Genomic DNA, 21,415 nt, shown 5'->3' on the forward strand with positions numbered 1-21,415 from the left:
TTTAATCAACCCAGAAATTGATCTCAGTTGTATGAATGATGTTTTCCACAGAAAAAATAAAAACACTTGCAATATCAGAAATGTTCCAATAAGTCTGATGATAAACATGAATTGCACTTGTTCAGGTCTGCGTTAGTTAAATGTAATGTGACCTATCACGGGTGGGTTCTAAAGCGATTACTGTTATCTCATATCTCTTTATAAAGTTTTAATGAGTTTTAGATTCCTGCTAGTAAAGTGTGACTGCAGAACAGAGACTGGACTTTGAGCCAATTACAGACACATTTATTGAGTAGTCCATGTGCGGGAGCAGTGTATTTGACACATAAACAACACACTTCAGTCCATACACTGGGATCTTGACAGTTTTTCTTGATAAGACCGGGCCATTCAGATTATTAGGACCTGTTTAGCAGAAGTGAAAGGCTTCATAGACGATTCAAGAGCTTTGCTGAAGTCTCGGAGTCCAACCTCGGTGCAGGCAGGGGCTGTGAGCTTTCTCTGCTGGATGAGGGAGCACAGTTCATCAACCATGGCTCGGACTGCTCGTTCATCTAAAGAGAAAAGGTAGTAGAGTTTGTCATGAAATTAATAAAACAGGAATCATTTGGTATCATTATCCAGCAAAGAGGTACTTCCATCTTGACCCACCTTTTGAGTGATCTCTCTTCCACTGTGTGACCCAAAACCCCCGAACCTTCACATCCTTGAAGATAAGAGCGCTCTGGATAGAAAAAAGAAAAGTAAGTTTGCCGATAAATCTGGTTACTCTGAAATGTGATGTTAAATCTGAGTAGACAAAGTTGAATCTCACCACAGGGACAGTAACCGGCTGTTTGGCCATCCCTCCATACGTCACCATGGAGCCTCCAATCCTGAAATAACACAAAATAAATCACGTGGCATTCGATGATCAGTTTTTCTCTGCAGAATACGGATATTATATCATGTTAACAAAGTTTATTCAGCATCCTCACTGTAGATGACGGAGCAGTTCTGTTGCACTCTTGCCTCCAACTCCATTTAACGCCAGTTTTGGCTTTGGAAATCTCTTTAAAAGAAAAACAATATATTGAGACTGTATTTATGCACAGAAAAGAAAAACCAAAGCAAATAATACCATAAATAATATGTATGAAGTTGTCTTCAGAGCCACAGACCTTTAACAGCTCCTTAAACTCAGGCCGCCTCAGGGCCTCTTCTTTAATCACATGAGTTGCTCCGATGGCCTTCAACCTATCACTGAGCTGTGTGAACTCTGGCCTTTGAAAGAGACGACACAATGAGAAGGTTCATTACAGCCGTAAATCAAACGCACAATCATATAAAACTATCTCTGTTAACATAATAGAAAAAGACCCCGTTATCTCACAGGGATTCAGGGACAGACTGATAACCGAAGCCAATGACTAGGATGAAGCATTCTTTCTTTTCCGTTTTCAGGAAGGACTTGATATATGGTGAGGAACAGGGAAGTGAGCTGTAGTTTAAGTGTAGTAATTTATTAACACAATAGAGTTAACATGAGATATAGAGTAGTATGACTGAGTTAACCTGTCTCGGACGACATTGATTGTGTTCACTCCTCTTGAAGCAGCAATCTGTATGACAGCCTGCCCGACTCCACTGTTAGCGGCATTCTGGATGACTGTGTCACCTAAAAATACAACAGAGGGACAGAAAGTGGTTTTAAAAATAGCCAGAGGTGGGACCAAGTCATTTTTTTGCAAGTCCCAAGTAAGTCTCAAGTCTTTGCCCTCAAGTCCCGAGTCAAGTCCCAAGTCAAGACAGGCAAGTCCCGATTCAAGTCCAAAGTCAAGACTGACAAGTCTCAAGTCAAGTCCAAGTCCTGCAGTTTGAGTTTTGAGTCTTTTCGAGTCCTTTTGATCACTGAGTAATAATATATTTACACAGATCATGTATGCTTTTAAAATCTGTATTTATTTATTAAAACAAGTGCAATTGAAATTACAGAAAAAAAATTGGGCCAACATGGCACTTCCCTATTGCACTATTAACCAGTCATTTGTAACATTTAACTCATATTTTGCAAGAATATTCTTCATTTTAAACCACTCCTACAGAATGAACACATTTGAAAAAACAAGTGCAACTGTAATTATTTGTACAAAAGTGCTAACAACATTGTCCTGTCCTGTGTTTATCTAGCGTCATATTGTCTGTGTGTGTGTGTGTACATGTGAGAAACATAACAAATACTTGAACATAACAATGAACAGGGTTGTGCTTTTTATATGTCAGGGCCCTATGCTGCATTACATTTGCAAAAGACCACATTGGCCAAAAGTCTGTACAGTACAAACAAGAATAGTCAATCTTCTTTAACTTTTTTTGAGTAATTTAATATATCTCTTGTTCTGCCTTTTTTGTGATATACATGTCTAAAAGGTACCTAATATTTCTATACTGAAATAATATCGGCATTATAATTGTAAGCTAATTTATTTAATGACGTTATTGTTGAGGGTTGATTTGTATTTCCGGTTTTAAGTGGGTTGTTGGTAGTGACTCTTATTTTGAAAGGGGGCTTTAAAGGAAGTGGGTGCTGTGATGAGTGAAATTGTAAAATGAACAGAGAATAAGCGGGTGTGCTGTCCCGAGCGCATGACCTGCTCTCGTGTCCTTTGTCGGCTGAAGCCGGACTTATGATACAACCAAACGCTCGGCTACATAATTATTATAACTATGATGATTTTTCAGTTGCTTTTTTTTTGGTGCCCCCTCAAGACTTGGTGCCCGACGCACAGCGCGTAGTGGGCGTTTTGGGAGCGGTGGCGCTGCACACACACGATAAAAGATACAGAGCGCTCCTTAATGACATACTTTTGAATGTTTGTGTTTTGGGGAAAAGAGCAAGTCTTATCAAGTCAAACGGCTCAAGTCCAAGTGAAGTCACGAGTCATTGATGTTGAAGTCCAAGTCGAGTTGCAAGTCTCTTTACAGTTTGTCAAGTCGAGTCTAAAGTCATCAAATTGATGACTGAGTCTGACTCGAGTCCAAGTCATGTGACTCGAGTCCACACCTCTGAAAATAGCTGTTATCAACATCTACCTTTGCTCCTCAGTAAAGTGCATACACCCTCCAAGGCCCAACAGTCCCCTTATGAAACCTTATTTGAATTCATTAGATACACATGTGTATGTCAATCTGCACCAAATTTCACACACTCGTAAATATCAGTTTCTGAAACATGTCTGATTTTTTTCATCACGATCGATTCATTTAAGTTAAAAAAATCAGGGTAAATGATAAAGAAAGTGAAAAAGAAAATTCCTGGATCTGCCCCCGGATCCACATTAAAATATAATGGCTTGACTGGCTTCTTCCCAGATCCATACCAGATTTTTCCACCAAGATTTGTGATAAGACATCAGTCACACAGACAAACAAAAAGACAGGGGTGAAGACATAACCTCCTTCATCATATCTTTGTCTACCTGCGTATGTGTAATTCAGAAAATAATGTGTGTGGATCTGTTACCTGGCTTAAGATCTTCAAAGTCAGAGAGCATCCTGAAGGCAGTGCAGGGGTTAACCCCCAGCGTGGCAGCAGACAGCAGGGGAATGTCATTCGGGAGAGAGATGACATCGTCTTCAGAGAACACTGCCTCTGTCCTCCACATACCTGCTCATAAAAAAAGCACACATATCTTGTTGGGTTCCATCATTGGGACAGTGTGGTCTCAGAAATCTGACCTAAAGTGTAATTGACCTAGACCAGCATCTCTTGGGATGACCCAGTCTCCTGTTTTGAGGGACTTCACCAGGCTGCCCACCTCTAGGACTTGGGCCACCCCTTCGTTGCCTCCAACAGCAGGGAGGTCAGGCAGGATGGCGTAAGTACCTGGAGAAACACTGTTCGATAAAAAAAACTGGTCTTCACACCTAATAAGAATATATAAGAGTATATATGATGGTAGCTGTTTTCTGGTGTGCATGTAACTAACTACTTGATTACCTTGAATCATGTTGATGTCAGACGGGTTGATGGGGGCTGCCAGGATTTTAACCAGGACATCCTTTGCACCTATGGGTGGCAGATCTATATCTTCCAACCTGGAAACCAGAAAAAAGCAATGAGCTAATTTGGGGTATTTGGAGCACCACAATAAGTACAAGATGCGGAAGTGAAACCTGAGAGAAACTAACGCTGTGAACCTTTTTAGAAAACGGAAACTGTCACTCATGTAGTGGGGAGGTGTGGCCTAGGTGGTAGAGTGGTGGTTCTTCAACAAGAAGGTAGCCGGTCGCTTTGGCAAGAGCGTCAGCCAAATGACATGTAATGTAAAATGTATAAAATATAAGGATTTAGGTGGCAAAGGGGCAGGACATTTTCGGAAACCTTCTATCGGAAGTTAGGCTTGGGAATTTTGACACATTCTTTGCAAAAGTTTATAACAGGGAACTTAAATGTACTTGAAAACAAAACTAGGAAAGCCTAGCTGGACCGACTTTGAATATTCCCGGAATTTTGCAACCCTAATCGAAATTAAACTACGAAAATCGAAATATAACATTACAAAAATTATGTGAGAAAGACATCAAGGAATATACATCATGTTTTAATGAACAACTTGAGAGAAACAGGACTAAATAATACAATTTTAGTTTATTTTAGTTTTGCTACCGATCTACTGCTCTACACTCCGATCCAGAAGGTAGCGGTATTGCGCCAAAAAACTGGTTTGCCATCCTCCAATAAACACCAGAAGAGGAATGGAAGAAGTGACCTAACTTTGACCAGGGACACAAAAGGTGAGATCTTTGTTTTAACAGAGGAGTTTTCGAACAACAACTTTCTTACAAGACTTCAGGAGAAAACACTGAAATGATGGCGACGAATTCCTTAGTACGATAAATGCTCGTTTAACCTGCAGCAGAAACTTAAAACATAACAAACTATACCTGTTCAATGTTTAAAGCTTACTTGACGACTTGAGAGGGGTCCCCGTGTTGTCTGTACTGCAGAGCTGAGCTTGTCGGTGCACACAGTGCAGCTGATTGGGTGAAGTGACTGACGTTAGCATTAGCCGTTAGCTTTGGCGGCTTTGACAGAGCAGCGCCTCTTCTGCAGATCGTCCGGCTTCCGGAGCAGACCGAGCGAAGCTGCGGCCACATCCCGACACACGTCTATTCACAACGTGGGAAAAATCTACTCCGTTACGCGCTGATATTCGTCATGAGAGCTGGGAGTGTTGCAAGAGCTTCTCTCAGTGCGCGGCCATGTTGGAATGAGGTTGTGTGATATAAACAGAGAACAGCGACATCTGTGGAGAAACAGGGTACTGCATTACTATGAGCTTTGGTCTGCACACGGGTGGAAAAACAGTTAGTATTGATGTTACTTTTCACTTAATGCTATGAATATTTGTGTCATGGTCCCATTTCTGTTTAAGACAAATGAAAACAGAAACAGAAAATATACATACAATAAATATATATTGTTACTAAAATATAGAAATGGAATCTACTTTGTTGGCCAAACTAATTTGACAGACATTTCTCTACTCGCTCCCGGAGTCTTGACACAAAAACACATTTCTCTTAAGATGGACAAAAGGTAAGAGATGTTCATACATATTATACTATTAACAATTAAAATATGTAAAGCAACAATGAACATGAACATACATTGTATTAATAAAGGCAAATCATTTTTTTAATTCAGTGTATAGAGCATAACAGTGCTGGGGAATTTGCTTCAAATATCTAAAGTGGGTGTGAATTCACATTTGCTTGTTTATTTTTACATACAGCCTACTTAGATGTATGTCTTTATGTTGTATCTTTGTGCATGTTAAATCCCACTGTGTATTTTAGCTGTAAAATGCATATATATTTTTCCTTTTTAGGTGCAAATAACACTAAATGACCCTTTCCATGGATTCAACAGTGATTATGTGTACAGATACTGAAGTCCTGCATATGTAATGTAAAATAAATGTTGCTTATAAATAATACCTCTGTGCTTGTACTTCAGAAAAACATTTAAATGCATACTTGGTGGAGTATTTACCGGTTATTGTATTACTGTAAGTTAAAGGTCCCCAAGTATTTCTTCAATGGCGAGATGTAATGAAAACATGAAACACACACATGGATATTGACATTTATTAGGAAATGGAGCAGATCTTTACACATAGAAACATGATCACAGTTAATACTTTGAAAAGCCTACATGCTGCTCATCATTGAAAAACCAACCATTAAATTGCCTGAGGTCAAGGTAATTGTAGGTTTTATGTCAGTAAACATTGATACATTCATCCGTAACAAATGCAAGTTTTTTTTGGAAATAGCTCAAGCCATTTACCTGATAAAATACAACACCACAAATTAAATGGCTGATGGTCACAAACAAGATGTACTACGAAAAGCATGATGTACTGCAAACGATACCCTGAGCAGTCTTACAGTTTTTTTGTTTTTTTTTAAAGCTATATCTAACCCATCTAACACCCGACAATCAAATCACAATAACACACCAATGAGGGGTCAAACAGGCTTGTTGCAATCAGAGCGTCTTTCATGGACTTTCGTTTTCAAATTATACATTGAAAACATCTACCTGCGGTTGAATATTGCTAACGTTACAATACAACACTTCCATTCAATCTTTATCATAATAGTGAGTTTCGGGATCACAGATTAAGAGTTTGATGAATGAGGTATTGAGTGGATTTTAAAAGGAAAAATTAAAATCAAAAACGCATAAAGGAAGTCATCTGTGTTTACCCATAATGCAGAGAAAAGATGGTTCAATGTAAAGATGCAGGAAAATTGGAGTAATCCAATCAATAAGACCACTTGATTTAACAATCTTTCAGTCCTTTTATATCCTGAGTAGAATAATCAAATCCATGTTTCCTTATGCAACCTTCTAAAAATTGAAACACAACTAGAAGCGAAGTATGAAACAAGACCTGAGTGTTAATTCGTCCATGACACATTCTTTTTTTGTCGAAAGCACTGATAGTCTGAAACACCAAGTATCGGCCGTGTGTTGAGATGAGAGAAACCCGGATCATATACTACTAGCCCCAATCTCTTTAACAATATTCTACTACATCCCCATCTACGACGATTATAGAGGAAAAAATACTAATAGTGGAACATTTTCTTCATATCATATATCATATCATGTCAAATAGGAGAAAATATAAAGATCATCCTCACGTCTCGTGCATGGAAAGGTGAGTCTAAGTAGTTTGTAGATCTCAATCTAAACTGTTTTCATTTTGTTTGTTAACTTTTTGTGGATAAAGAGAAGCTGTTGCACCATGACATTGAAACCCAGACTCCAAGCACATTTTCTGTGGCTCCTTTGTCCTGTGTTTCACATCATGAGCAATAAATCGTGATTCTGTCTTGAATAAACACACCGACTCTTTCTGAGCGATCTGAAGCATTCCCTGAGTTTTCAGATTCGCATTTCCTGAGATGAGACAAAGAGCGGAGGATATATTTTTCCCAACCAGCAACGGACTGTGTGAGGTATATAAAAAAAAACTAAATATAAAGTCAAAAAAAATAATATATATATATATTCAAAGACTTTAAACTGAATATACATATAAAAAAAGAAATAAATGCATCTTACACATGATTAGTGCAGAGTAACATTGCATTGGCTTTGGCATAGATAGGAATAACAACGCGTCTCTCTTCTGAAAGATAATAAAAATAATAAATCATACAAGGCAAAGGAAATAAGAGAAACTCACAGTTTAAGTCAGCCCTCATAATAATATTTACCTGTACAGGGTGTGCTGCATATTGGTACTCTCTTGTATTGCAATATTACCGTTTCACTGTGTTTATGCTGCATTGGATTATTAAGGACATTGATTTTTTAAGCACACATGTACAAAATACTACGAGTACCATGATGTTAAAAAGATATTTGAAGCTTTGACATTTGGCAGTTTTCTGATGTCTAATCAAACATTCATTGCTGAGGGGCTTCGACAGGAGGAGAAGCTGCAGCACTCATGGATGAAAATAAATAAGTAGTATGTTTTTTTTTTCTTAAAAAAAAAGCTTTAGAATAATTTTACATATATATTAATTGGGTGTAAAAGTCTCTTCAGCTTCTCCTGTAAAATTGGAGTAAAACGCTGATTAGCTAGCTATCTCTACATGCTCCTCCGCGCAGGCTCGGTGTTCCTGAACTATCACCCTACTAAGGGTCATAGGGAGGTATGGTCTTAAATAACTACCTAGAAATGGAACACATTGGATATAAACAAAAACACCAGCCATCCCACTGGCAACGTCATGTCGGATTCTGCCTCATTTTATTCAAGTATCAAGAGGAGAGCTAGTTCGACATCTCACTTACTCAGTCCAGGTCAGGTATCTTAGTAGAAGTTATGTTGTACATGTATAGATTTTCGTATCACAGTTGGAATTCTAACAAATCCAAGTTTGGGTAATAAATCAGCAGCCCTTAACACAGCAGCAATTAAATCAGAATATACTATTTGTGGAAAGTTCATCATCGTAATGCTTCCAGCTCCCTGAAAGGTTGAAGAGCCATTTAACACCAGATTGAAAAGCAGCATTTGCCTTCTCTGGTTGGAACTTCAACTAGACCCAGTCTAATAATCTTGCTTGCTCAACAAAATAGTGTCGATAACATGTTTTCCTACAATGTAGCATGGAGCTATAGCACCACACAACATCACGCTCCCCAGGAAAACAGACAACACCTACCCACACTTTTAAGTGGTCAGAATACTCCGTCCAAAGGGCCTGTTGGATTGTCGAAAAACACCCGTATCTGCACACCTTTCCAACGTCAGGGTTGGATGTCCGTGTTTGACAACTGAGCAGTGGAACTACGTGATAAAGTTCGCTATACTTGGGTCTGGACTTTCTCCCGACTTTCTTTTTGTCTCAGACATTTGCAGAGAATATTCTGAGTTCAGAACATGTCAGAAAGCTGAGCTGTCCGACCACTGGATTTCCGCAAGAGCAAGATTTTCAGGAAGTTCTAAATCACTCAAAAAATGATATATCACAACCAATGACAATCCTGTGTAAATACTGTAGTGCAAAAGGATATGATTTAATTCCAATTCACATCTCAAACATCCAAAGCTGTGTACTGAGGATATTTGGTTTGCCAGCAGAGGCTAGGAGAACACTTTTAGTAGCAGACCAAATATGTGTCCATGAGGTAGACAGTGCACCTTTTAGACAGCCAGCAGAACGCTGGATTAAAATAATGAAAAGACAAAACAAAAGGTGACCAGGAGCTGAAAACCCCTTCTGGTCCGACATTCATTTGGCCCCAGCAAAACTGGAAGGTCAACTACAATATTGGCAGATGCCAATACATTGCCTGTAGCTAAACCCTAAAACCCATCCCATATGTTTTCACAAACCCTCCCCGTTTCCCATGCGATATGCAAGCTAACATTCATTACAGAGGTACCATCTGTCATGTCTCTGCCTTGTCGGATAGTGAGGTGTAACAGTCAGGAAGAAGACTAAAGGGTAAGGCAGCAAAAGTGTAGCTCCATAGCTAACACACTGACTGAGTATTACGCAAAAAACAAGGAGGTATAATGCCCACAGGAGAGGCACAATATCACATAAAACAATGAAGGTTCTACAAAAACTCAGTAAGATAGTCTGTTATATGGCATTACTCACTACAATCTCAAAGCCCTAAAAAAACAAACAAAAATACAGCAGTGATTCATACATTTAGAAAGCGTCCTGAGTGCAATAATACAGCAGTATTCCTGAGCGTTACACCAAATGAAATCAAAAAACAAATCAAAAAACTTCAGCAACATTTTCCATGAGTATTTTTTTTAAACCTGAGGTAGTTCCAAAAGCAGCCTCGACAGGTGGAGAGGGGTTCGTTTGATTCCCCGTCCCTCCATCAAAGCAGTTTGATTGGCCTCTGTGCTTCCCCGGTGTCAGTGGTGCCCGATTCCATCCCTTTAATCTGAGGTCTCCGGAGGCAGTGCCGAGTGGCTGTGCTCCTCCTCGTCTCCTTTCAAGGAGGACGGTTTTCCCTGAGAGCCCGGCGAGGACTGTTGTGCTTTGATTGGGCAGTTGGCAACCATGTGGTCGATGCTCTGGCAGAAATGGCACTTCTTGGGCTGCGGTGGCAGCTTGCACTCTTTGGCATGGTGGTCAAGGCCTCCACAGTTGTAGCACCTACAGGAGCAGATAGAATTGAGTCAGATATCATGTTAACCTTCAATTATGTTTTTAGCACTTGGGGGAAATGAGCTTCAATCATATCGTCAACATTTGAGTTGATATGAAACCAACACTTTCTACTTGAACATATAGTACTTTAAAATAAACGTTAGCATTAATTTGGACAACTCTCCATTAAAAGGTTCTCTGTTTTTGGTCTCCTCTTAAACCTGAGGGAGATCTCTGGCTCTTCATCTAAAGATATGATTGCTGATGATGTTTTGGGGTCTTTTTCACCTTAGACGGTTTCCTGCTACAACCAAAACAACAATGAGTTAAGATTGAACCAAAAAAGAACATGTACTGTCTAGAAAATCGAATGAATTAGCTGAAAGACCCAATAAATCTCATTAAGGCTGAGTGATCACAGTTTTCCTCAGTGATTAATGTGAAAATGAGCCTTCTCGTTTCAAACTTAACTTTTATTTCATCCTCATGTTCAGAAAAGCTATGACATCTAAATGAAGTCAACTTTAAGTTGCACTTCTTTGCCACTAGATGGCAACCTTCCACACAGGAACTACTTGAGTTTGCATTTGGTCGTTATTCTTGTGAGGGCATTCCAGGTCACACCACATCAGTCTATGAGCAGCATACCAGGTGGAACTTCCACAAAATGTCATTATTTTACTAAATGGTCAAAAATATTAATCAAAAGTTGTTTAATTTTCCTATTAGCAGTCTTTAGGGAAAGAGGGAGATTTTGAAAGGGTTGAATATTTAAACAACTACAGACTTAAAATAATAAAGCGGCAGCCTTCTGTTTCTTTCCATGCAGCTGGTATGGTTACCATTGCACATTATCTAAGAGATCGTGAACAGCTTGTCCTATTTGTCACTGCCAAAAGCTTCTCATTGGACTCTATTGTGCCGGACATCCGTTTCATCAGCATTGAACTTTAGAAATCAACCCAATGAGGGGTCAGCGGGAGCCATCGGGCTGCCTTGGCCACCTCTGTTTGAACATATTCTATAGAATGGCAACGCGTGCAGGGGCGGGAGACAGATGGGCAGTGGGCGTTGGATGGTCAGTGTGTGCCACTGACTGAGGACCCCACCCCCCCCCACCCCAATCCCTACCACCGTTGCCTCAGCAGATGAGGTTTGGACGGGGAGGGAGTCGAGCACCTTTGTAGCTGGTGTCAAGGTCTGTGCTGTTCACAGAAGCTCCAAAAATCAGCATCCATCAGGAGGCAAGTGGAGGTAAAGGGAAGTGGCCCCTTTGTCTAAAAAAGCTGCAGTAATGACCCCTGAACCCTGACCCCCCCCCCTTCCTCATACACACACTCCTCAGTCCTCTAACCCCCAGTTCCATCCCAGCCCCCAGCCCTCTTGCATTTACTCATACACTGTTTCCATGACAACCGTGACCTTTCACCCCCTCGCCCAGGCTCTTGCATCTGTTATCAATTAAATGGACAGGAGGTTTCTTTCCCCTCCCTCCGTCATATAACCGACTCCAGTGGACCAACCTGAGCTCAAAACCAATGACTGAAATCAAACATGAAAATCTTCCCTCCTATCGCCAATATATCCAACTATTGGCTGTAAACGTGATCGACCAATCAAACATAAAAACACACGAGACACCATCCTTTGTTGCATAATGAAAAATTGCTAGAGGGGGAACGACATCTTATCCATGGATCAGTGTGGTCTTGAGAGTTATTGAACCACAGCGGGCCTCCCAGGACTCTTTGAGGCAGTAGTGATCTCTGTTCTCACACTGACTACTCTCTGGCTCTAATCACAACTGACAGGGGGGTGAAGTTGATACACCTCTAACCCCGTGCTATACTGATATTCAAAGAATGACCCCCCCCCCAAAAAAAAAATATATAATCAAGGCCCCCGTAGCTCTTTCCCCCCTTTCACCCAGAGGAAAAACATTTCTTTGACGAATCCTAGGAGACATATGCAGATTATAGATACTATATATATGCAGATGTTTTGCCTTTGCAACTTTCACAGCACCTGGGCCCGGGAAGTTATGTCTTAATTTTAAAGAACTGTGGAAATGTCTTATTATTATTTGTTTTTATTAACAAACTAACAAAGTTGCATGGATTCAAGTTTTTCTTGGCTTAGACAAATTATCAGTTTCGGAGTTACAAATCACATTGCTGGAAGAGGTTGAGGAAGAGAGAGAGTGTCATTGGGTGTGAATTCACTTGGGGCCCAGCAGATTTAAACAGTTATTGATCCAGGTCAAACATCAAGCCTGCTGGTGTGACCCTTGCTCGTGTTGGGGATGGGGGTTGAGGAAGAGGAAGGAAAATGGGGAGAAATGAAAACACCCTTGTATATCTAATCCAAAGTGGGAACAACAATGGCTGTTTGTTGACTGTTGAGCTTTAAGAAAATGTAAAGGTGAATGATTTGCTGCTGTCAAAAGAAAGAAGTGCATCTTCGAAATGGGTTAATTTGGCACTGTCCTATACCGAACCGTAGCTATTTATAATATACATAATATTAGCCTCGCTTAGTTTACGATTAATGCATTTATACACTGGTCAGCCACAACCTTAAAATAAAACATTGAAATTCATAGGAAGGCTGTAAATTCCAGAGGGAACCTGAAGGGAAGGTTTTAATTAACCAATATTATGAAAAGCAGCCTTGAGTTTTGGATAACATTATTTCAGAGATCTCCTTTTTTTCTAGACTACACTAACAATTTCAAACTTGCCTGCAAAACAGGGGAAATCAAAACCAAGTTCAATTAATAAATGAGTCAAACCGGACACAGTTTTTTAGGTTTATGTTCAAAATAATGGAGACTGTGGTTTTAACGCAAATTAGATTTTCTTCTTTTAGTTGTGGGATACATTACAAGGTAACACAAAGTGACGTAGTTTTACTGCATTATTAGCAAATAATCATTGTTTGTTCACTTCTTTCTTGCAAAGCACAAACCACTGTCAGATGATTGATCCAGTCCTGTTTTGGAACCAATTGATCCACCTGAGTTTAACTAAACTTAAAGCTTCATGTGCTTCAAGTATGTGAGCTTTTTGTCTGTGATAAGGGGGGAGCTGTACAAGAGAGGAGGAGATGCAAATCGCAACAGCATGTCTCATGTTTCTTTTCATTATTCATTATGTAGTTTTTTCTACGTCCCAAATGTAACAAGCCAGAATATATTTGAGAGTATTTGAGGTGTCGCCTACACCTCATAGGAACGATATCATATAAAAAGATATCCACTGATTGTGTGATTTATGTCTTGATCCTTGGGTTGAAGGGAACCAACATCTTCTAAAAAAACGTTTTGAGGTGTTGACTTGGGTTGAGGTCATGAACGAGGGATTGATGAAGCCTTGTTGAAGCTTTGAACCTTTCAAGCTGACTATGATGAAGATTTTCAGTTAAGCTAAGTATATAAATGGTCTCCACAAGCTCCTCCATAACTCCTCCAAGGAAACAAGAATGGCTCCTTCCAATAAGTCAATAAGCAGAAATTAAGAGGCCTTTTCCTATTTTCTACCAGTTCATCATTCTTTACCTGTCTCCCTTTGAACGTCTCTTCTGGAGCTTCTTGCCTTTGGGTCTCCGCTCGCTGCCCACACAGTGGATACCTTCTGGTCCCGTGACTTGCTGAGACTCTAGGCCCTTGGATGACTTCTTGAAGGTAAACTCGACGTCCTCGCCCTCCTTCAGGCTGCGGAAGCCTTCCATGTGCAACTTGCTCTGAAAGGGAAAACAGGACCAGGATTCAGCATCAACGTTACCAGGAGACAGACAAAGGTCTAATCACAAATGGGTGAATGGTTATTTGAATATTGTTCATACTGCAGATATACCCCATATAGGGATGAGTATATTATCAGTGAGGAAATCAGCTCCACATTGAGCCAGTGGAGACTTTGACCCTGGAGAACAAACCCTCACCCATTCTTCACTGTCTGATAGCTCTTATCAGGTGCCAGGTATTTAAGGTGATGAATAGACAAACACTACAAAGCTAGCTGCTCCCAGCTTGAGCTCACTCAGGCCTACGCCATCGCCTTAATGCTGCTTTGTCTTTTTTTTTTTGCTCTGTTTGAGAGGTAAAGCTGATGAGGATAACCTTCAACCCATCCCCCCCCTCCCAAAGAACAGCATTCCACACGGCCTCCCCCACCCCCATCCCTCTTCCCACCCACATCACATAGCTCGACTAACACACTGACCATCGCCACTAACCCTTAAACTGCAGGATGCATGGGGTTAGCGGCGGGGTTGGGGGTGGGGTGAGAAGGCAGCAGGGCTTCTCTGGGAGGTTGGAGGGGGTCAGGGAGACATTCCTTGGATAGTTGTTTGGCAAAGAGATGTTAAAGGTAAAAGTGGAGGGAAAAGCCCAAATGATTGATGTTCCCCTGTGATACGAGTGTGCTTGGATAAGAATCCTCTTCTTTTTGGAAATGAAATAAACACGTTTTGAGACCGAATGCTACAACAATGGAAGAGGTGGTTTGAACAAATTGAGAGTAGATGACAACCTAGCCTCCTGCTTATTCATTCAACGTTCCCCCTGAAGTTACCTTTCAGAGGGTCCAACTCAATACAGGCATCTTTCCTGATTTCCAAAGAAAGGGATGGGTGGTGATGGAAATGAGGGTGAGGTGTGGTTTGAGGATAAACTAGTTGAACATGGGAAATCCCTCTCTAAAATCCCCTTGGCGGGGTGGAGATTAATTTATCACAGCCGTAGAAGGTTTGTTTTGATAGAAATGAATCCCCGTTCTTAACGGTCTGCCAAAACCACCAGGAATCAGACGGAGGTCCACAAAGCACATGGTTCGTTGTGAGGAAAGTCTGTGATCTGTTTGAAACCAAAGGCAAACAGGTGAAGCTTTTAGGACAGCTTGCGATTTAGAAATATAAAAAAGACAGTAATCTCCCAAGATTCAAAGTCGGATTAATCAAATAATTAGGAGACGTCAGAACTCAACGTTTATCTTGGAATCATAACAAACAGAGCTTTATCCTGGAGAGTAAGACCTAACAACGCCTTCTGCAATGGAAAGAAACTGCATGAACTCCATCACTCTCTGGTGCAACATTCACTCAAGCTGCTTTCAGTCATTAATGCACTCCAGCCCTGAACCGTTCTACACACCAGCAGAGGATCTAAATTTCCAAACCAGTTCATCCTGACTTTGCTTTGCCAGCCGTCTTGTTAGAGCCCATGTGTGATTAAAGCTGGTCATTGTCTTTGGAATTAACACTGAACGAGCCAGTGGATGATCATTTCTCCTGAACTTGCTCTATACAGGCACAGACTCTTGCCTAAGCTGACTGAGTGCTTCCAGTTGGGGGGAAAGCGTGATGGTGGACCTCCAGTGAATGAGGTGATCACTGTCAGGCCTCATTTCTGAAAACCTGATTCATAGTTCGTGCTCCTCCTGTTCACTGAGGGAACACAACTGGTGAGCCGTGACATTAGAGTGGCAGCATGGACATCCACAGAGCACCACTACAATCAGGCCTCTCTACCCTGATGACCGTTAACCCACTTCCTCTCCCATGTGTGACCTTTCCCCACCCCCATAACGGACTCTCACTATCCACAGGCCCACATTAGGTTATTAGCACACACACACACACACACACACACAAACACACGCAGGTACTGGATCAGAGCGGGGCCTTTCAACTTGGGCATACAACATGATGTTGAGACGTTGCTAGTGGAGTCTACTGTAACCTCTGTCCAGAAAGTGTTGGGGAAGCACAGCAAGGCAAAGAAAGACATCAGAACAGCGGGGGACAATAGCAGGGGTGCTGCCTCCACAAAGAGGGGCTCGGTCACGGCCGAGCAGTGCCTCATTTGGATGCGTGGCTCCATTGTCCACCTGCACAAAGGCTGGCGGACCTTGGGAGTTAATTTTCCCTGACACGCGGCCACTAATTTCAGGGTTGAGGCCTCTTACGTTGCCATAACCCCCTTACATCCATCATTGACACGCGTGTCTAACGTTTCCAGTGACAGAGATGGAAGTTAAGTCATTGGTTACCCGCGGCTGAAACGAGAACAATCGCGGTGAGGCTGTTGCTTAAGCACAGCAGTGATGCAACTTTGCCTGGAGCCTTAATCAATTTGTTTTCATGACACGGACGGTTTTGCACACTTGATTTTAGTTTTTAAGCAGCACGTGATTAAACCTTGAGTGCCACCAAACAATCTCTACTTGCCACCAATCTACGGCTCCAACCCAAGGTGAAGTAATATTTTAGTTGGCAAACTGACCAATCAAGGGTGTTAAGTATCATCTGTTCCTCAGGGCAAATTAAGTCTCTAAAAGAAAACACACACGGGAACATGCAAACCAATGAGACTAAACTCATAGGTCTAAAAGAGCTCTGTTATGTGGATATTTGGCAACTAAAGTCAAATCTGTAAAAAGTGAAATGCCCCCACAGTCGGTGGTCTGGGAGGGCGTTGACATGCTGGTGAGTGGACATGGAAATCACCTCAAGTCAAAGCCTGAGATTCCCCCCCCTGTGCTCTTTCAAGCTTTTATAACACGCAGCCACACACAGCAAAGAGCTCTTAATCACTTTATGACAGGAACCTTGAGGTGAATGAGCAGCTAGTGGAGTCTCCTCTCATTTACATGCAAAGCCTTTATCTTATCAGACAGCGATGGAGACGCTCACTCAAATGAGATGGAGGGGGGAGCGAACCCCCACCATCACTATTCAATAATAATAAAAAAAAATCTGGAGGAGGTTTTTGGTTTAAATCTGGAAGAAGTGAGAAGAATAAAAACTCAAGAAGTTTGAAGCTGACTCTAAATCTTCATCTGGATCTAAAACATTTTTAAAACCCTCAATAAAAACAGCCGTCTTATATAACTATATACGGTAGTGAATAGTTTTGTTTTAGGCCCAAAGCATTGATTGTGAGATCAAGTTGTGTAAGATGAATGTTTTCACTTAGAAAATGAGCTCAATTGTCTTAATTATATTGTAAAATCTGCAATACAGCAAATCTTTAAACCCAAAATAATCTGAAGATTCAATATTGCTATTCAGAAGATTGCAGACTCTAAAAAATGTTTAGTTATTTATCCAAAAGCATGACCTTTTTTATTTTTTACAGCCACTCAGTAAAAGCAGATCAATATATGTAAAGCAGCTGTTTTTTTATTTAGCCTAAATACCACACAAAGCATTGATTATGAAATGTGGCTGTGTTTAAAATGCATATTCTAACCGTCTAAACGCTGGAATTACACTGGCTACATTATGAACTTGTCACTAAGGTGAATCTATAAGCCCCAAATAATCCAATTATGAATTTAGAAAGCTTTTTGTGCAACACCCACATTGATAAATGACCCTACAGTGAGTATTGACTGTTCCCATCTTCAGTACAGGATCCATCACACGACTCCTCTGGTTTAAAGGAGTAGATTTCATGCAGCTCACACAGAACGCGCTATGATCCATCGAATCCATGGACGCATCTTTTACGCCTCGATGTCCGCTTGTGAAAGTGTGCGAGCTCACACGTGCACAATTCGAAATTCACTGCATTGCACGAAAAACCACGAGGGAGGCACGCTGCTCCCCTAAGGGGAAAAACACCCACCGTGCACGCTGCTGCATCTGAAACCCCCAATCTCAAACTGTTAAATACAGGTATCGGTTATTGTCTGAACTTTAAAAGGACGCATATCAAAACTCCTGGGTGCATTTTAATTGTCTAGTGTTTATTCTCAGGTTAATGAGTCTCTGCAGCTTGTTGGAGAAAATGTAATAAATCCAGCTGCATTGGAAACAGGTGATGATGATGATCACACGCTGGGAAGGAATTTATTTCACCTGCAGCGACACGTTTTTGCAGTGTTGGTTTGTAGCTGGGTTTAATGTCGGGAAATAACTTCCATCCTACCTGATGGACGAAGACATCGACCGGCTCCTCCAGTGGCTCTCCCTCCCGGGCGGTCATGGAAAGGAACCCGAAGCCCATGCGGACGTTGAACCACTTGCACACGCCGACGCCGTGGAAGGATTGCGAGTCTTCCTCGGTGCTCGGTCCCTCATCTTCCTCGGTCTTACAAACTCCTGCAGAGGGAAAGTGAGCGTAAAGTTACACCGATTCAACTGTGAAGGAGAGTTTCAAAGTTTCAAAAGGCCGGAAAAGTTCTTCTTGGTTTGTTTCGTTGTTGCATCCCTAATCGATACAGATCGATTGAATTAAGACACAAATAAGAATCGTTTTGGATTTAATTTCGATTAAAGTGGTTCAGAAAAGCAGCAACAGAACACATATCTCCGTCTTAAGTTTGTGGAAAATAAGTCATCTTGATTTTTACATGAAGCCAGATTCCCATCAAGAGCATTTTAAGCTTTGACCGTGAATTGCAGATCACGCGTGTGAACAACACAAGAGAGAAACTGTAGCATCAAAGAAAACAGCTTATTTAACTTTTCTCTCTCTTTTTTAAAACAGCTTATTTCGTTACTCCACCTGGGAATTCCTGGTTCGAAACGGAGCCCATGTCTTCACCTCGAGTCAGAATTAGCACCCGAGCGACAGTATCCTTGTTTTTTTTTTATTTTAAATTGGACCCCGGAGCTGGGTAATCCTCACAGATGCCACTTTCATGCAAAATGCGGTGGAGAGCAGAAGCTGCGCCGTGAGAGGGAAAGCGGGAGAGGGGGTAAACAAAAGAGGGCTGGCAACCTCTTCCCCCTAAACAATGAGGGGTGGGGGGTCAGATTTTTTTTTTTTTTGCCGAAGATCCCCCCCCTTCCAAAAAAAAGATCTTAAAGACAATGCAAGGAAACCCAGCCCCTCACAGAAACCACTTCAACCAACCCCCCCCACTCCCCAAAAAAAAGAAGGCTCCCAGCATACCTTCTGCCATGTTGCAGGGCCAGTCTGCTCCCAGTGTGCACCGCTGCGGTTTCCCTCTTTGTGGACTGACTCTCTCTCCTGCAGTGGTCAGAGCCGCTGGTCAGTAAAATGACCATTTCCAATCCAACAAACCCCCCACACCCGATCCCCTCGGTCACGTCCACGTGATTCACAATTACATTGTCCCCCAGGGAATCGGATTGCATCACGGAAAGGCCCCCGAATGTGAGAAGTCACCGATCACCTCTAAGGAAATCTCCTCAAAGATATTAAGAATCACGTTTAAATCATGATTTTTGTTTAAATAAAATGAAGACATGTAATGTAATGATGTAATGTGTGTGTGTGTGTGTGTGGGGGGGGGGTTACTTGCAGGACTGGACACTGAGATTATTCCTGCAAAATAACACGATAAACCTGCTTTTTCTGTTTTCCTCAAACAACCAGTGACCTGATTAAATATTTAGTTTTACCTTGTGAATGATCCAGTAGACCAAATGTAAATCAAGGTAGGTGGGGTCATGATAGGTACAATATTAGAGTATCAGGGCCTGGTTTAAAACATTAAATTCAACAATTTATTTTATAAACTAGAATTCAATTAATGATTACATATTTTAAAAGGCTGCATGTTATTTCTTATTTGTTATCGTGGTATGGTGCCTTCTTCTCCGTGTGGTCAGTGTGTTGGTTAGCTGCTTTCCTCACACGCCAGAGAAAGGTTTGTAATGGTAATCCACGTGAAGCACAGAGGGGGAAGGGTATTCTACTCTTCTTCTTCGTCTTTCTAGAGATACGAAGGGAAAAGCAGCTAAACTCCGACTCAAACCAACATGGTGATGAGCTGAAATAAGTAAAGGAGGAGAAAAACACAGAAAACCCACGGGAGTCGAACTTTGACGAGAAAAAGGTTTAAAGAAGAGAGAAGAGAGAAAAACAATATGGCAGCATGAAAACAAGCCTAGCTGGTCAAACGAATTCACGGATCGATAGTGATTGATCACGTCATGTTAAAATGTGGACTCGTGTCCTTGTGGGATGATGGATGGATCGAAGACACAGGAAAGTGATCTTATAACCGTCTAATTTCAAAGTATAAACAAATATTATTTGATTGTCTAATTAATTTAATAATAATAATAATGCCGAATTTAAGAAACATAGCAGCATAAAACTAAATCAAATCTGAAAAAAATGCAAAGCCTGAATATCAAATAGTCTTTATAAATATCTGTATATTCACGTTTAACAAATCATAGAAAAGTTATAGGCTCTATAGGCCATAGGCAGATTAATTTGGAAATGATCTGAACGATTTACTGGTTTGTGCGAGTGGAGGCTGCAGCTCCACCTCCTCCAACTGATGTCAGAGGTGACCTGTCGATTCCTGCGCCACTTCAACAACGACCCCTTGTGGACCCTTCACCTGACAACTGGCCCAGTTAAAGACCCAGAGAAATAGTTACATCACATATCAGAGAAAGACACAAAGAGAAGGTGCTTCACATTGGTGCGTTCAAGAAATAAAACAAAAACCTGCAGCTAAAGAGATGTAGTTTCTAAATCGTTTTGACTTGGTTATGATTTATTTTTTTGATTTGATTGGAAAATTTGACAATGAAATTACAGATTGGGGAAGATGTATGGCCCCTGTTATGTATTATAAATCTAAAAGTATCATTACTGTTTATATAGGGATTTTTTTAAGCTTTAAAATATGCATATCCCTATTTTACTTAGATTAGAATTCCTTCATGAAAAGATCTAACCTTCGTTGAAAGAAAGTAAGAAGGAAATAAAGAAGTCAGAATAGTGGACATGGATGTCTTTGTTTTTGTCTCTTTTATTGGATAATAAAGGAGTTGTCATTTAGTTTCAATATGGTCATAAAAATGTGCCAGGTTTTCTTTGGATGAGACAAAACTGAATCAGTTTTGCTGTAATGAGAAAGTAAATTTTCTTGAACCAAAAAACAAAAAACTGAGATGTTGTAGATGAATTTAGAACTGGATGATGATGGTTTAGAACCCAGGCTGCACGGGGCAGGTGGCTACCAGTCCTCCGCTCAGAAATAAAACCTGTTAGTGGAAGAAGACAAAATCTAATGAGGTGTCAGCAGTCACATCGTTTCCTGTGGAGAAGGTCAGAGCCTCAAGTGCTGCCTCATGTTATCTTGGCCGGAAGCCAAGGTCTTTGGCTCTCCAGCCAGTGGACTACAATCTGACTTTACTAAAATACTACACTGTTTTAAAACGTGTTTGGTGCTGAAACGGTTTTGGGGAGTTGTTGCTCTCAAACAAAATTGTAGTTCAACATTTTTAT

General features: G+C 41.0%; 2 protein-coding genes across 3 annotated transcripts; both read right to left on the reverse strand.

Moving 5' to 3' along the window:
- Positions 1 to 269: 269 nt before the first annotated feature.
- mecr (mitochondrial trans-2-enoyl-CoA reductase) lies at positions 270 to 5,261 on the reverse strand. Of its 2 annotated transcripts, XM_062398845.1 has the most exons (11): positions 4,949 to 5,261; positions 3,980 to 4,077; positions 3,734 to 3,865; positions 3,503 to 3,646; positions 1,555 to 1,657; positions 1,373 to 1,480; positions 1,161 to 1,263; positions 978 to 1,051; positions 815 to 875; positions 652 to 724; positions 270 to 554 (listed from the first exon to the last, which is right to left on the reverse strand). In XM_062398845.1, the coding sequence occupies exons 1-11, from the start codon at positions 5,137 to 5,139 to the stop codon at positions 391 to 393; spliced, it is 1,251 nt and encodes a 416-aa protein (XP_062254829.1). In that variant the 5' UTR covers positions 5,140 to 5,261; the 3' UTR covers positions 270 to 390. The 2 variants fall into 2 exon arrangements, with proteins under 2 accessions (XP_062254829.1, XP_062254830.1); XM_062398846.1 differs by lacking the exon at positions 1,373 to 1,480.
- Positions 5,262 to 8,076: 2,815 nt separating this feature from the next.
- On the reverse strand, positions 8,077 to 18,885 carry lin28aa (lin-28 homolog Aa). Its single transcript, XM_062399520.1, has 4 exons — positions 18,704 to 18,885; positions 18,125 to 18,297; positions 13,748 to 13,932; positions 8,077 to 10,197 (listed from the first exon to the last, which is right to left on the reverse strand). Exons 1-4 carry the CDS (start codon positions 18,732 to 18,734, stop codon positions 9,978 to 9,980), a joined length of 609 nt encoding a protein of 202 aa, XP_062255504.1. The 5' UTR covers positions 18,735 to 18,885; the 3' UTR covers positions 8,077 to 9,977.
- Positions 18,886 to 21,415: the final 2,530 nt, after the last annotated feature.

Source organism: Platichthys flesus, chromosome 11, assembly GCF_949316205.1.
Source record: "Platichthys flesus chromosome 11, fPlaFle2.1, whole genome shotgun sequence".
NCBI classification, from domain to species: Eukaryota; Metazoa; Chordata; class Actinopteri; order Pleuronectiformes; family Pleuronectidae; genus Platichthys; species Platichthys flesus.